General features: G+C 45.9%; 1 protein-coding gene across 1 annotated transcript in view; it reads right to left on the bottom strand.

Annotated features, from left to right (window-relative positions):
• The window catches only part of LOC8025601 (bifunctional coenzyme A synthase), a 37,239-nt gene that overhangs the window by 13,216 nt on the left and 6,973 nt on the right, over positions 1 to 17,050 (bottom strand). The window contains exons 4-5 of the mRNA XM_042293808.1: positions 2,294 to 2,425; positions 1,345 to 1,599 (exon numbers count right to left, since the gene is read on the bottom strand). Of these exons, the coding sequence (XP_042149742.1) occupies positions 1,345 to 1,599; positions 2,294 to 2,425 (387 nt within the window). The remainder of the gene's footprint in view (positions 1 to 1,344; positions 1,600 to 2,293; positions 2,426 to 17,050) is intronic.

Below are 17,050 nucleotides of genomic sequence, written 5' to 3'. Positions count from 1 at the left end.
CAGTGATACCTCAATAATAAGCATCCATAATGTAAATTATCCATAAAGATGAGACAAAAATGCATGCCTTAACCCAGTTCCTTTCTGAAAACGTTGTCGGTACAGCGGGGTACCCAAGTTAACGGGGTCCGTACTAACGAGACAAACTGTAATATCTCGAGATACGGACCAAATAAAAGCGAAAGCAAATCGGGTGAAAGTGAGGAGCTGGCCAACTTTCGATGTCTGAAAGAAAAATTAGAAAAAGGCTACTTTTGTATTTTGTGGCTTGCCAAACTTGTTTTCACACTGAAGGGCGACTGAGCATAGACAACTGTCCTCTCCCAGTCGGCAATGTTTGCATATCTCCCGCCAGCTAAGGTTGCCGTTGGCAAGGGTGTACTGCAATTACTCAAAATAAACTATATCTTTTGCCGTCTTTGAAAAAAATATTAAATCACAACAAAAATAGGGTGGGTTATCTTCTGCGACATTATGATAACTTTATATCTTATCAGATTCGTTAGGCCCCATTACCATCTGTATGCATAACTGAAGTACCTAGGTATGTTACAGGCACATGGATACAGTACTGTTTATCGGCCATTTTCGACAGCGCAGATGCAGTAGTGTTTAACGACCATTCCCTCCCTCCCCTCCCCTCCCCTCCCCTCCCCTCCCCTCCCCTCCCTTCCCTTCCCTTCCCTTCCCTTCCCTTCCCTCCCCCCTCCCCCTCCCTCCCTCCCTCCCTCCCTCCCTCCCCTCCCCTCCCCCTCCCCCTCCCCCTCCCCCTCCCCCTCCCCCTCCCCCCCCCCCCCCCCCGACATATCGCCCATCCTCTAGTTATTATAACTAAACATCCATAAACTAAATATTAAGAAACATCACCTACTTCCAATTCTCACGACGTCCCGGGAATCACATAAACCGCTTGACCTGCTGCATCAGTACGCGTGACAAGCGAGTCTATAGCGAGTTCTCACGTGTTTATCGCGCCATAGATCTCGAGTCTGCCTCAACCACGATCCGCTACGAACCCGTGACACGTGAGTTTGTAGCGGATTCTCGCGTGTTTACAGCACCGTGGAACGCGAATCCGCCGTGTCCGCGATACGCTGTATCAGTTCCCGTGTCGCGCGGTCGATAGCGCAGATGCAATAGTATTTAATGACCATTTTCGATAAACTTTTGCTGTCTCATTCGCAAAGGTCGTCCTCCCAATAGTTTACACCGTTAAGGCCTGTTCAAAACAGGTGGGCCTTCACACAGGGTCTTATGGCACATTTAATAAATGAACAAATACATAAAACGAGAGAATCTAATGGCGACCCTCGTGGTTTCAAGCGGACGACTCCGAAGACGCACCTCGTCGCCGAAGACGTACGCAGCGAGCTGCTTCCGGTTGATGCTGCCATCCGTGCTGAGCACCCCGGCGCCGAAGGCCTCCACAATCCTGGCGTGGGCGCGGGTGCCCGGACGGTACGTCTCGTGGCCCAACTTGTCGCTGTTGATGACGGCGGCCCCCAAGCGCTCCAGAGCGTCACCGATGTGGCTCTTGCCCGAGCAGATGCCCCCCGTGAGGCCGATGGTGTACGGCCGGCTCGCCAGGTGCGGCTTCGGCTGCGCATGCAAGGTACGAGATTCACGAAAGAATCGTGCGGTAGCGGCGGATCAGCCGCTGGCGTTACTGATGCCCCAATCTCTCAGTTAACGACCATAGAACGTCAAGACGTCCCGAGGAGGGATGTGGTCTGAAACCACAGATGCAACTTAGCGTGCAATGCTGCAGGAAGTCAGAAACCAGATGCAGCTAGATTAGCGTGCTAAAAATATCGTAATGTGAAATTCTGCAAGTAAAAAATCACAGACGCTACGGCGAATGAAAGGTCTCAGGGGAGTTCCTCCCACTTCTTCAGACACATGTCTCGCTAACATAAAATAAATAAAAACAAAATTATTAAATTTACATAAAAAGGTTAAGTGATTTATCCGATTTTTAAAAGAAATCAATCTCGTTACTTTTTAATTTCACACACAAAAAAAGTGTTTTATTAAGAAGTCTATGCCAGTCACAAGTTGAAACCAGAAAAAGTTTACCTTTTCTCGTCTAAAGACCCAAGTTTAATTTTTCTTTTCTACATGGAATAAAAAGTAATACTACCACACTAATGCCATCAGAGTGAATGCTTCATTAAATGACATATTGCAAATGCTTAGTGCAAACAACTCCATTATCGGGTATATCTGTGGCCCTCAGCAGTCTGCATAGTCTGAATGGCACCCGGTCCCCCAGAAAGATAAAGGGAAGCCTCACCTCAGGTGGACTGATAACACTGCCCAAGAGCCTCCGCCTGAGCGAAGAAGAGCTAACTTTGAAATCCTCGTGCCTGTTCCGACAGACGTCCTCAGCTAGGCCCACGGAGCGAATCACCATTGGCGGCATGCCCTGCAAAGCATTTCAAATTAAAATTCTAAAGAGACACCAAACAATTTGAAGTCCATGCGGAGCGCAAGGGGTGCGATGATGCCAGAACGCCGAGCTCTTGTTGGCTGATGGAAAAAAATAGTGGGTAGACTGAATAACAGGCTGAAGTTGAGCTAGTTGGAACATGATGCAAAAGCAAACGGTTAGCTAGAACGAAGGGACAGTCAGCAATGTGTATGTCTCTGTTTGTCCCTGTCTGTGTTTTGTCCCTTCGTTCTAGCTGACCGTTTCCTTTTGCAGTGGTATAGGCCTCGCACGGCATCTAGCATTGACGTCTACCCACTATTCTTTCAATCAAAGCCAATGAAAGCTCGGCGTCGTTCTGACATCACCGGAACTCCCGTGCAAGAAGCAGACGACTTGCTATCCGCATAGCCATCAATTGCTGCAAGAGACAAGTTTTCTTTGTCCCGAGCAGTAAAAAAGCTGCAAGAAAGAAAGGTGTCCCTCTTGCACACCCCTGCCAACGCCCATGACTGGTGTGAAGGACTGTGAAGAGGGAGAGGTGCAACGGCGATCGTGCCTAGGTGTTTTGTGTTTTTTTAGCTTTTTGGAGGGCTAGATTGAGGTTTTTCCGCTGTGATCGAACAATACATGGGGTTAAGCCACCACAATCCAGTCCAGTTGTGAAAACGGCAGCAGAGTCCAGCATATGGCATGCAAGAGAGAAACTACAAGAGCATGCCTGTAGCCCAGGTTCCGCAATGAAGCACATGGTACTCTCACAATGTGAGCACAGACAGTGAAATGTTGTTTCAAAGCTTTGAATTATGTTCTGAATGGAAGACACGCAAGTTAGATATTTTATGACAGTTTATTTATGTGTTTGATAATACTGCTAATTCCAAGAAAAGATTATATCATAGTAAGGAAAGATAACTCTTTCCTTACCATGCTCAAAGGCCAGGGGTCGGCAACCCGGGGCTTTATGTGGGCCCTGGTACGACACAAGAAAAGTCCTTCCTCATGCAGACTCAAGTACCACATGGCAGTTTTGACCTCAAATGGGGAAAGACAGAAACAAGAAGCACTTAGAGAACATCTTCACTTCCTTTCTACCTTTTCTTAGCCCGTCCGCCCCTGCCCCCTCCCCAACCCAACCCAACCCTGCATAATTTTTTACGACCCCTGCTACAGGACATTTATCACATATATGCTGATTTCTGTGCACTGCCAAAATTAGAATTTGGCAAGTTGGAACATGTTTTGCACCATCTTGTGGATAGCTGAAGAACCATAATTTTGTTTTCAATACAGCTTTGTGTTTTCTGAGAAGATGGTGAGCTGTCACAAGCTATAAATAATATAGAAGTTATAGACAATTCCATGGTTCGCTTAATGCAGATAAGCAGTGTCGAGAGAAATGCTCTGTCTATAAGAATAAAGTCCAAAGCTTTTGACATAACAACCGGCAATGGCATGTTTCTGGGCACTTTCTACAGAAATTTAGACTACACCACTTCCATTTTAGGCTTATGTTTGACTTCATTCTATACATACGTTTTCATCAAAAAGTATGCCGGTCGTGTCATCGTTAGTACAGTCTTTGCTGTGTGTCATACATGGCACACCGCAGGCAAATTTAACATAATTAACATAGAAATTAACATAATTTCTATACTATGCTTTCACAACTATTGAGAAATTTTCCTTCTGCTGGAAAATAACTAAAAGTGAAATAGGCACAAAAAAATGTTTTTGCAAAAATTATTCGGAAAAATTGTTTCCCAGGCTATACCTAAATGTTCAAAACATTATGAAGCAAACATGATTTCAGTAACAATCGTGGACTTGCTATGGCACCAATTATTATGGGGTACTTCAGATACATTACTAGGAAGAAACATCTGCTGCTTGGATATAATTGCTCGCGTATGGCCTCAATTTTGACATATGAAGCACTAAATTACACACTTCAGGTGCTGGAGCGCATAACAATTTCAAGGGAAATAAAAAAAGGCTCCACCGCTTACAATTGCTTACAATGAGGAAAGATAAATGAACCCGTCGATTAGCGCGGAAGATGTTTCGCAGAACTATTTTTTCTGAAAACGAGTTAGAACCTAGCTGGACTACTAACATGGAGCAAAAACACTAAATATCGCAATCAACTACACTCCTCACACCCTTCACATCAATCATACCAACAACGTTCGCAGATAAAAAAAAAACAAAAAAAAAACACTTCTTTTGTTACATGTACACACCAAAAATAATTACCATTCACAGCTGGTAAAAGTCAACTTATCACTTCCCCTTTTTTCCTTTTTTTTTTTCTCCATCTTACGGTCCTATTTATGAACGCATGCCAGCTGTATCAAACATCAGCAGCGGCTGACGGCGGGCACCGCAACTAACAGTTGGGTGCTGCACAAATCTGAAAAGTGTCACTGTGGGATGGGATCCTGCAAAAACGCGTTGAAAAGACCTTTACGGAGAGACTTGCAAAAATAAAACTGCACTCGCATCAGAAATTTTATAGAGGTATGTAGGAACGATAATGGAAAGCCGTCTTGCCGGCCAATCACCCAGAAATATGTTTAATTCTTACAGCGTGCTACCCGATAGGGTCCCTTTCTGCCGAAATCCCGCGGTGCTCGTAAGCAAACAAGAGAGGGACAGCGCTGTCACACTCTCAGCGGCGTTCGTACGCGAAAAACCCGCATGATCGCGGGGAGACAGTTTCTCCCCATTGACATTGCCCGCCGCACAACCTATGCAACACCACCTCCTAGAAGCTGAGGCCGTAGCGCTCAGAGTGTTGACATTATAATGGTCAGGGAAGAGAGGCCACGTCGAGAAAAGGCACCGCACTCGGCTTCTCTTTAGCCTGGCCGCGTCGTCTGCTCACTCAGGTCACGTGGTTTGTTCACGCGCATTTACCCGTTATTAATATACGTTTTAAATGCGCAGTCTTGTATAATTTACGATTATGATATATACAGGGCCGTTGAGATAAATCCGGACTTTTTCCAAATTTCGTTTCTCAACACTACAGTGACGATAAACGGCTGTATTGCGCATCTGCGGCCCCGTGATTCGACAGCAGACAATCGTGCATCTGATAAACAATTCATGATTTGCTCAAAAATGAGCAAGGAATGCGACCTGAGGGCGGCAATATTTGAACTGCCTTGCGCCGGAAAGTCGCATAAGCAAATCGTTGCATGGTATGTCTAGAAGAAGACACAAGTCTACACCATTGTCAAGAAGTTCAGAAAATCTGTCAGCAAGGAAGACGTTATGGCAGACCGAGCAAAGCACAAAAAACGGTTGATATTCATTTTATCTTCCCCTCTGTGTGTTTTCCTGAATATGGTGAATTTTTCGGATTTATCTCAACATACAATGTGCTACCAAGGTTATCCCATCACCGCAAGATCACAGTGCAGTCTTGGAGCTCCCCGCGCTTTGCGAATGAACCGGCTCCTTGAGCGATATTTGCTCGCCTCATAAGGGCTCCGATTCTGGTAAATTTACGCTTTGTGTGAACAGCTCATTGTCTGAAAAAGAACGCCGAGACATTTCAGAAAAGAAAGGAAACGAAAAAAAATTAAAGCCGTTAACAATTCCCCGTTACGCCGGATTAGAGTGCAGCTCTTGAGGAGGAGGACGGAAGGGTACTGAGGGGAGGGTATACCTCTCCTCCCTCCTCCTTTCCCCATTCTTCAATCTCCTCCGGTGGGGGGGGGGGGGGGGGGGAGGTCAATGTGCCCCCCCCTGAGGTCACGGGGGGGGGGGGGGGCTCGCGTGCGACATTTCCCACAATGCACCGCGCGGTTACGTTGCCGCCGCTCTAGCCGGAAACGAGCGCCTAAGAGCTGCGCTCTAAAAAGAGAAATTCAGTCATCGCAGGAAGGTGCACACACTCCCAGGCTTCTGCCGGTGTTCTTGTGTGTGCTTCTTTTGTGTTCCTTGATACTACGGCATTTACGTGGATTTGCGGTCCTGCTACGGTGTGAGTGACACGTGTGGCCGGCCGATTATCGATAGACCCCTCTCCCTGGACAGGGAGCGAGTTCTTGGAGTTTGTGTTAACATTTTTTCGTGACGGAAAATGCGGGACGTTTGGATTCGATCGACAGATGAGAAATAACTTATTTATGAGCTTTGTTGGTCATGTGGAACGCGAGTAGAGAGCTGCAGTGGGTTGCTCCAATCTCGTGATAGAGTGGAATCTCGTTCTTCGTCGTTACCCGTGTGCAATTGCGCCGACATTTGTAAATATGCGTGGTATAACATTCAAGTTTTTACTTGAAGGTGAATAACAATGTTATGCGCTATTACTAAAAGTGTGTTGTTTAAGCTTCTCTGTTTGTACATACCCTCCCCGTGCGACTAAAGCACTAATCAGAGGGAAGCGCTCGTGCCCAGAACGTGATAGGGGAGGTTCCATTTCTTTGCTGTGCTATGTTAAAAAACACAGGGCTGTGGGGACAACAAGCTCGATAAAGCGCCCCCTATAGTTCGATCTCCTGCCCAATATCATGTTACCGCCAAGGGTGTAGGCTGATCTGTTTGCAGAGTTGCTCCGTTTGGTTCCTTTACGTCGCATAGACGGAGATGCTACACGCCAGCTGATGAAACAGGCACCGCAAAGCATGTTAATGGGTGGCGCCTTTCGTTCGCTCCGGCCCATGGGCATTTTTCGGTCGGTTGTACAAGAATGTATTAGGCATTTTTCCTTGAAAACTACCGTCCACCTCCGTGTTGTCAATTTTATCTTTTCCTGACCACCCCGTAGCATTTTTACGCTTTTTAATAATAATGAAATTGCAAAGAATGGGTATGTGCATGTCCCATTTATGGCAACCGCGTTAGCGTCAATTTGCCATATTTCTCGCTTTATAACTTCAAAGCCAAACAAATATTGCGTTATGTTTTTGCAGACTCTGTTAGTCCATGCTATAAGCATTAATTTCGGATAGTTAAAAAAATATTAAAGAAGGAATTTTTTTTTATTTTAATGATTTTCAAAATAAGGCATATTTAGTTAAATGCCCCTGTGTGAACAATTCTTGTCAATTTCTCCCGCTAACCAGGACAGCAATATTTCATGCAAAGATGAACTATATACAGGGCAACACACTGACAAACTTTGAAGACATTAGCTTTTATAGATAAGGAGGAAAAACAATCATTAAATCATTAATTCAGAGCGTTATTGCACAATGGGCCGAGTTTGCGATTTTGTTTCTCGAAATAACGACCCTAATATTCGATGATTAATACTTTTTGTAAATCCTTCCTATGCCTAATCTGTCAACAAATATTTTTAGACCTGTAGCTAGAACAGTTTATTGGGGGAAGCCGCCCGAAATTCCAACCATTGCGCAATACGCAAAACACGCACGTGACTGAGAAAATGTTTACACATATTTTTTTTTTTTTTCGCAGACATTTTTTTTTTTTTTTTAGAACAAGGATTGTTTTTTTTTATTCTTCTGGGCATGAAGCCAGCAAAATATTTGTTTTTTCATCAAAATTAATAACGGTCATCGGACATGGTTGTTCGATCTTACCTGAAAACGTCCTATTATAATAACATTATTGAATAAAAATAGTTTGTTAAGGCAGCTTAGGCCCACAGAGAGAAGTGGATTAGTTGATTGTAAATAGCAAGTTTAGTACCCCTGCCATACAGAAAAGGCAATATCTTTTTATTAAAAGATATTATACGATTGAATCAGCTCGCGATCTCGAACGAGTATACAAGCATCACAAGCTGATTGGCCGACCCCATTAATGTCATTCGATGGAAATTACATTATTTTGCCATGTGGCCGGGGTATAATGCAAGAATTCAGTGACTGCATGCGTTAACATCACTTACATAAATGTAAGTGGGACTCGTCCAGCCGTGTCCGCATTGACTATGTGTACCTGATTATTACTGTGATCCCTTTCGCCATGTTCAATCACTGCGTGTCCTGCCATTTTGTCGCAGTAAACATGCGCAAAATATGCATTCCTACAGCGAAAATTGTGTGACTGGACGTTTTTTCGTACCGATTATTTAGCGGCGTAATATTTTGCCCGTGTAATGAAATGTTTTCTAGCCAAGTTGCTATATGCAGCTTTCATTTTCGCTAATAAGACAAGCTTATGCGACTAAAAGCGGGCTGTTAGGACGGACAACCCACGCGCGTTGCCTTCGGTGCGGCGCTTCGACGCGCGCCCCCACGACCTTCCTTTGGGCCGTCACGAGAAGTGCGCTACAGCCTTAGCTTCTAGGAGGCGTTGTATGCAACATGCTATTAAATAAACATTGACACACCCCCCAAAAAAAGCTTTTTTTTTGCCACACGATTTATTATGGTGTCAGACGACTATCCAATCACTATTTTGCTACAGCGTCACATATTTTTAGTAAAGTAAAAAAACGCCACTGCGCGAAACCGAAACTGGATTGGGGAGGAAGAAGTATAGAGGAGGAGAGAGTTGGCGCGAAAGTCACGTGGCTGTGCAATTTTTTTTTTTCAATCAACATATTTGCAGCTTTTTAGAAGCCACAAAAAAAAAAAAGGTATAATGTTTTTTTTTCTATTTTTAATATTGTGTGTGCCTTCCATCAACCACGACTTTGATTATATTTGGTGGTTATGCCTAAACCATAGAAAACGGCACGTGACGACGGAGAATAGAGTGAGCGCGACTCAAACAGGCCAGTCTCGATCGCCGGTTTTCGGGCGGAAAGGAAACGAATTTGCAGAATTGTTTCTGGGGTAGTTGGGCACTCATACGCCATGTACAAGTCAAAAACCTTGGCAAGTATAAGTACCCTGTCAGTGTCCTAGGGACCTTACCTGCTACTGCTCCCTCTCTCCCCCCTCGCCGCCGTCGCTAGTGGGTTCTGGAAGATTCTCGCCTACCATGGCGCTCGCTCACTTCACTTCACCTCCCCAAACATGACCAGAACCCGCGAGATTCGCACTCCGTCCGAGTAGCGGGAGAGGCAAGCGAGTGGTACGAAAACAGCAAAGGGCACAGGACCCACGACTATGACGCACGAGAGGCAACGCGCCCGCCTCCAGCTCCCCCGTCCCGCATATCCAGCGCGAACTTCCTACTTTCGCCAACGCTTCGACGTCTGCACCTCGAGCACGCACGCGCATGCAATCATAGGAGACCGGGCGTTCGAAAGACACGCATCGCCGTTCTTGCTCCGACAGTGACCATGAAAGCAAACCTCCCGAACAACTGCCGCTGTCAATCGCAACACACTTTGTGGTCATTTGCAAATTTTTAAATATTCTTAGCGTCAACGGCCATGCAGCACGCGAAAGTTGTGCAAGCTGCGAAAACACTGCCCAGGCACCTGCCAAAGCTGGCGAAAAAGGCGGGAAAACACAGCCCTCAAGTCGACCTCCGGAGCGACACGTGGCGCAAGTCGGAACAGAAAACAAAAACACGCCGAGAGGCCGTCGCGGCTATTTCTGGAGGCGATTCCGGTTCCAACCGCTCTCGGGTGTGCGCTCTACTTGCAAAACAAATATTACAAACGCAGAGATAAACTGACACGGTGCGGTGAAAGAGTTTACTGGGCGCCAAGTGCTGTCGTTCCGCACGTCACAAATGGCGACGTTAGGCAGAGACTATGATAACTATGACCTTAACCGTGACTGAGCCGACCTGGCGCAACTACTGAAAACAAACTCGGATTGTCAGCGCGGGACTCTGCACACTGCGCGACACTCTTAGCGCGAACCATAGAGATCATATACTAAATCTAGAGGAAAAGGTCCGCCATTTTCCCATACATTCTGGCTGCCGCAAGCGGCGGACCATGCAGGCAGACCTTCTGGGTCCCAAACACGGTTACATCATCAGAGCAGTTTCGTGAACTTCAACAATCCACGAACTTACCGGTGGAAAGATACTCGCGTTCTTTTCGAAGGTTTCTTTTTGCATAGCGCGCAGATGTACGGCCTCGCGTTAACGCTAAACTAAACCATATACCCGGCTTCGCTGGTGGGGCGCGGCTGGGCGCGGTTGAGGAATACGAAACTGCGCAACCACCAGATTTCCGAGATTTCGACAGAAGAGAAGTTAATGCAGCGTAATGACTTTATTGCTTTTTATAAGCGTTAGAATAGCTCAGAATTTAGTTTACAACGTTAAATTATCACTGTTTATATTGCTGAGAGTTTTCACTCTTCGTGTTTACCATGGCAACGTTGCTTTCTTTCTCTCGTGTTCTGTCGCTCTCTTTTGCGATCGTTCACTCGGGACCCAGGATGTCGGCGCACGGGATTTGCCACTCCTCCTCACCCACCTTTACCCCCCTGGCGCGAACGCGAACATCGGCGCGCTTTTTGTTAATCGCTTTGTATCACACTATCTACAGCGTGTAAACTAACGCTTTAGAAACACTTTAGACGGCGCGCAATCTAACGGTTTCTCAATGTATCGCGCTGCAATTTACTAGAGGTGCAAAGACGTAGTAAAAATTAATCGAAAAAAAAAAATTTGCTCCGTTAAAAAAAAAAAAAAAATAGAATAAAAAAAAGGGGGGGGGGACAATTTGGCGGGAAAAGTTTAATACCATATTTAGCGGGTAAATCCCTTCATGCAACGCGCGCAGCCACGTGTGACGTCACATGTGACACACGTGGCTACGCGCGTTGAATTATGGGATTTCTTGGTCCCGCCGACGGTTGACGCCGGATTTTCTGCGGCACGATCTCGCTAACGCGTTAAAACACCGAATCAGGGGGTACAAGGTGACATGGGATGGCCGTCATTTGAGGGCAGGGAAGGTAGTAGTAAGATAGAATTTGAAGAGAGACTAAGGGACATGGAGGAGGAACGATGCGCACGGAAAGTTTTGGGCTATTTGTACATAAAGGGCATCGACACAAAGTGGAGGAAGCGAACAAGGAAATTCGAGTCGAAAGTATTGGGCAATAATGGTGCAGATCAAGAGGGAAGCGGGGATGCATCCTAAATCAACTCTGGAGACTTACAGAAAATGTAAGATGGATATTGCTAAGGAAAGCATCTATGTCAAATCCAGGGGAAGTTCGTTGTTGTTTGAGGCCAGGACGAAAAAATCGACGCGGAGATCACCAAGCACAGGTTATCGGACTGGCGGCATAAGTCGAGGGAAGAACGAAATTTCGTGGAGATGAAGAAGACTTGTGCTTCAGCGATATGAGATTCTTTTAATACGATCGGATATTAGTTCATTTAAACTAGAAGCTTTGGCCAGGGGGCGCAAGCCGCCGCCCGATTTTCCCACCTCTCTCTACTTTAGCAGAGCGAACGCCGTAGAGGACGCCTCTTCTTCAACGTTCGACCTGCTAAGGTGGAAAGAGGGGGGAGGAACTTCCACTTTACTCTTAACCTGTAGCTCCGGCCGATTTAGGTTCTTTTGAGGGATCGCACGCATCATAAACACATAAACCCAATCGACTGGCGCTCCCTTCGCTAGATGGATGGATGGATGAACAGGTGGGCTGGATGGATGAATGGATGAGGCTGAACCCTTTGAATGGGGCAGCGGCTTGTGCCACCTAGCCAAAGTTTTTTTTTTGTACATTTATTTAACATAGAGTTATATGTCTAGAGATTTATTCTTACAAGCTACATACAATATGTACTACGGAGACGCTTCTATATGCAACCGGGTGCCTACACCTTCCGCCCTACGGGTCGACCTATGCCAGTAGTCAGATGTTTTCTTGGCTATCTCCACTTCCCCATGTCTATTTTCCCCTCACTATCCCTAAATCCCAGTACGCTTGTTAAATTAGTCGCCCTCAACTATTACAGAGTGAAGCCCCTTACAGTAAAGTGCTCAGCCGTCTCCTCTCCCTCTCCACAAGCTCACACACACCGTATCTATACTTGGCGACAACTTTTCTTGGCAATGCAGTGGAAGGTACAGGGCCGCGTCCCCTCTCCCATTTTGAGTGTACGCAGGCTCTCCTCCTCCCCCATTTCCGGTGAGAGGAGGAGAGCCCGCGCACACTCAAAATGGGAGAGGAGACGCGGGCCTGTACCTTCCACTGCATTGCCAAGAAAAGTTGTCGCGGAGTATAGTGAACCGTTTCGTGCGCGAAAATATATACAACGGCTCTTGAGCCTTCACCAGAAAGGACAAGACTATTATCGTAAATATGCATACTCCGCACATCGCCGTAACCGGCGAGGTGCGGCGTCCATTTGCAATCCATGGCCCCATCGCCATGGCGTCCATTTGCAATCCATGGCCCCATCGCGTTCGCGCACGTGCGCATATGTTTGCCGAATTTTCGCCGAATTTCAAGTTCGGCAGATTCGGTCCGTCACTACTCCGCACCAATTCATTTCCCCGCTAAATTTAGCGGGAAAAATGACGCCACATGACTTGGTGTCACGCAACGATACCAGATTACCTCTGGCCTCCCGAGCCTCCCGTCGTTTGAAGCGCCATCTAGATTTTCGTTACAAAACAGCTTGTTCCATAGACTACGGTGGAACGCCATCTAGACGCTGCGCTTCGAAACGTATTACGTATTCCATAGAATACGCTGCAGTTTCCATAGCAGCCGTCCGGAGCGTCGAATGACGGGAGGCTTACGGGAGGCACGGCTCTGCGGGAGGCGAGACGCGGTGAGTGAGGGGGAGAGAAAGGGGGGGGGGGGGGGGAGGGCACTGGTGGTGAAAGCAGCGTCTATGAGCAGTTCCGTAACTGAGGTAACCTAATACCGTTGGTGTCACGTCACCTATGAACAAATTCAGTTTCTTCGCTAGATTCAGCGGGAAAATTGATGTCACAAGACCAGAACAGCAATTCAATTCCCGGCTATATTAAGCGGGAAAATTGACATCAAGTGACCTCAACAGCAATTCAATTCCCCGCTAAATTTAGCGGGGAACTGAATTGCTGCTAAGGACACGTGGCATCAATTTTTCAGCTAAATTTAGCGGGGAAACTCTGGGACGAGGGGAGGGTACGCAGGAGGAGGGGGGTACGGAGGAGGAGGAGGGGAAGGTACGAAGGAGGAAGAAGAAAGGAGGAGTAGGAGGTAGATGGATGGATGAGGGGAGGAGGAGGAGGGGCATAGCCTCCCCTCCGTGCTCTACCCTCCTCAAGAGCTGCTCTCTAATTTCGCGTTACAGTGATTTGTAAACGTCTTTCATTTTACACGAAGCTGTTTATGGCTAGGGTTCCGCGGATGTCTCGTGTGCCCCCTCCCCCTCTCCTTTATTTCACGCCCACAATTTTACACATGCAGAAATCAAGAGGGGGGTCAGGACATCCGGACCCCCCCCCCTCTAGATCCGCCCCTGCGTGTGCGTGAACAAAAACTCTACGCTCGCACTGCCGCACGACTTCCCCGTATAAAACACATTCGAAGTAAATAACCAAAATAAAGCGTTGACGAACATGCGAGCAAGGTGCCATTTGTTTTAGGCTTTTGCTCTAAAACAGCTACTGCTGCAGACTCCGACACGTGCGGCGCGTGGAACACCAATCCCTGCCTTTTCCTCGATGCTTGGGTAATTCAGCAACTCGCCTCGAGATTCGGTCGGCACGGCTCATGTGGTAAAAAGCAGAACTATACGCTTTGTTTTACACTTACATGGAGCAAAACGAATGCTACGCACGCGATGCCGAAGCCATGGGAGGCTGTAATGCAGAGCTCGCGCACTGGAATCAACTGCTAAGAGCTCGTGCTCTGTACCCTTGCCCGTGTTCTTTGTCGTTTGTGTGGATGCTCTGTCTCCACCCGCATGGTGGACAGAAGGAGTCCCCAAGTGCCTCACAGAGAACCATGAATAAACAAGAGCACGCCTCCCCTAATCTCAATCTGGGTCTCGAGGCCAATAGGTCGATTTCACTTTTCTTGTCGTAATGGGGAAGCCGGGTTTGCACCATGGCGACCACAAGGCCATCGTCACCACCATCACGACCAAATGATCCACCCACCAGGACAAATAACGACCCACCGATCAAGACAACAATAAATGTGCGTGCGTATCCCTTTTTAGGACGAATAGCGCGTGTGTGTATACGATGCGAACATCGCAGTGTCTAGAGTGCCGTTCGACGGCACTCGACGCCTGCATTCCAGTGCCGTCCTATAGCGAGCAAATGCCGTCCTGTAGTGAAGAATGTCTCGCTTTTGGCACTTCGTGGCCGAAATTAGTATGCCCACTTTCGCTGTACTTTTCTTTCTTTTAAATTTGCTAATATGTGCATACTCAGACTCCGTAAAACTTTCTTCGTAACAAAGAATATCTGAAAACCAAAGAATGGCATCCCCGACTCGTTCCAATAGCGTAATGGTTAGCATGCCTGGCTAGCACTTTATGGTTTTCAAATATTTAGGTTCAATACGCGTGCCTTAGAAGCCTATTTTTATTTTCATTTTGTAGAGGCTGCTGCTGCCCCCGGAGTACGAGATATTTAAACCACACCGCTCACATAGTTCCTATTCACAAAGGTGGTTCTAGGAAAGATGTCGAAAACTACAGGCACATTTCATTAAACTACACCTCATGCAAGATCACAGAACATATTTTATACACTGAAATAATAAATCATATAACAAAAAAAAAAAAAACACAAAGAAACTATTATTTAAAGAACAGCACGGTTTCCGTAAGGGCTCATCTTGCACCACGCAACGTGTCGAATTTTATCATAACTCGTCATCTGATGTAAATGAGGGAGGCCAAACAGATTGTATATTCCTAGATTTTCGCAAGGCTTTCATACCGTTTCGCATTCCGTTCTGCTCAATAAACTTAAGATGTTAAATATAGACTTGAAGGTACTAAGATGGATAGAAAATTATTTGCTAGAGCGTCGTCGGTGTGTATTAGTGAATGGTAAAAGTTCACTAATACGGAGGGCTCCTGTGGGCCATTAACAGGGCTCCTGTGGGACATCGGGGGTCCCACAGGGCTCTGTTTCAGGACCGCTTTTATTCTTAATATATATCAATGATATTTCCTCGGGTATTTCATCTTGTGTTCGGTCGTTTGCCGATGATTGCGTGGTGTAGAGAAAAATTAGTAACGAAGATGATGCCACCCAGTTACAAATAGATTTAGAATGCATTACTATGTGGTGCTCTACATGGAAAATGACTTTAAATCCCACAGTGTGTACATTTATGTTTTACTAAAAAGAAGAAAAATTAAAACCCAGTACTATATAAATAACAATATAGTAAACAAGGGCTTTACATATAAATACGTAGGGGTCACGCTATCAACTGACTGTTCGTGGAATTTTCATGTGGGTGACGGGATTGTAAAGGTTGGCAGGGCACAAAAAAGCACCTAAAAAAATTTTTTTTAACGCTGTGGTTGGGACACGCGTTTCAAACAATTAATTTTCAGCGAAAAAAAAAAATTGCTTAGAGCAATATCGACGGCGCGAACGTGATTCGTCGGTAGTCACCTCCTTTCGACTTGTTTTCCCTCTCGGAATTTAGGGTACGTGGAGGAGAGATGGATCGGCTTCGCCTTCACGCTGAGGTGGAGAGAGCGAATGACCGAGATGGTCATTCCGGAATGACCCGTGACGTCACGGACTTTGCGCGCACAATTTCAAATAAATCTGTCGCCGTCAATATTGCTCTAAGAACATTTTTCCCGCAAAATTTATTTTTTGATATTGTTTAAAAAAACTTTTTTTTGTTATTAGCAACTTTTTAATAAACAAACTTTAAAAAAAACAAAAAAAACAAACATAATAGAGCTGTTATGTTTGTTCTGGGACGGTACGGGCGGAGAGACAGCTGTGCTCTAATGAAGACTGAACTGAATTGGGAACCTCTCTCAGCCCGCCGTACAAAAATGCGTTTAAAGTTTGTGTTTTTGATATTTAAACATGAAACTGGAATTAACAGTAAAACTTATTTAAAAGGACCAGATTATATTTCTAAACGGAACGATCATGCTTTCAAAATTAGCGAGTACCACGCCAGCCCGAACATGTATGTGCAGTAAAAATGAAGATTTTTTTTTTTTTTTTAGTACTGTAATTTTTCTGCTGTAACATCCTCGGGCACTGCGGGGTAATCTCTGAATAAAAAATAAATAAAGATCGCGCACCTGCATCACGCTGGCATAAACATAAGAAAGCATGTTATTCACTTCTATAGCGTTTGTCTCGTTTGCGCTTTATGTTGAAACAAATTGTCGGCGAGCGGCTGATGGAACACATGTCAGAATAACCGTGACTTGCGCTTAACACTTTCGGACGGAACTTGAAGGCGCAAGGAGTGCCGTCGTACGGCACCCCAGACACGGCGCACGAAAATAGTGATTATGCCTTTATCGATACCATATTTTCGATTTATGTGGAAAAAGTATACGCTCGTTTCCGAAAACAGCAAGAAACGATCGTTCGCACGTTCCAATTTTCGCTTGATTGACCCTGTAAGTGTGACGTCACCGCTCCAAACAAACCGTTGCTAGGGGCGTTGTTAGGGACGAGTACGTGGGTTGGATTCCGTCCCGAAAGAACGATCGGTCAAAAATCGGGCGTAGGATTTAAACGTCCAAAAATAACAGATAAAGGAAGCCTAGCTTTCACACTTCCAACGACAAAAGTTTGCCGAGAATCGGATGTTTCTGAAATAT

This window comes from Ixodes scapularis, unplaced genomic scaffold (genome assembly GCF_016920785.2).
Source record: "Ixodes scapularis isolate PalLabHiFi unplaced genomic scaffold, ASM1692078v2 PGA_scaffold5__190_contigs__length_132052651, whole genome shotgun sequence".
NCBI lineage: Eukaryota > Metazoa > Arthropoda > Arachnida > Ixodida > Ixodidae > Ixodes > Ixodes scapularis.
Note: the sequence above shows the minus strand (reverse complement) of the source record. Positions and strands in the feature narration are given on the sequence as shown.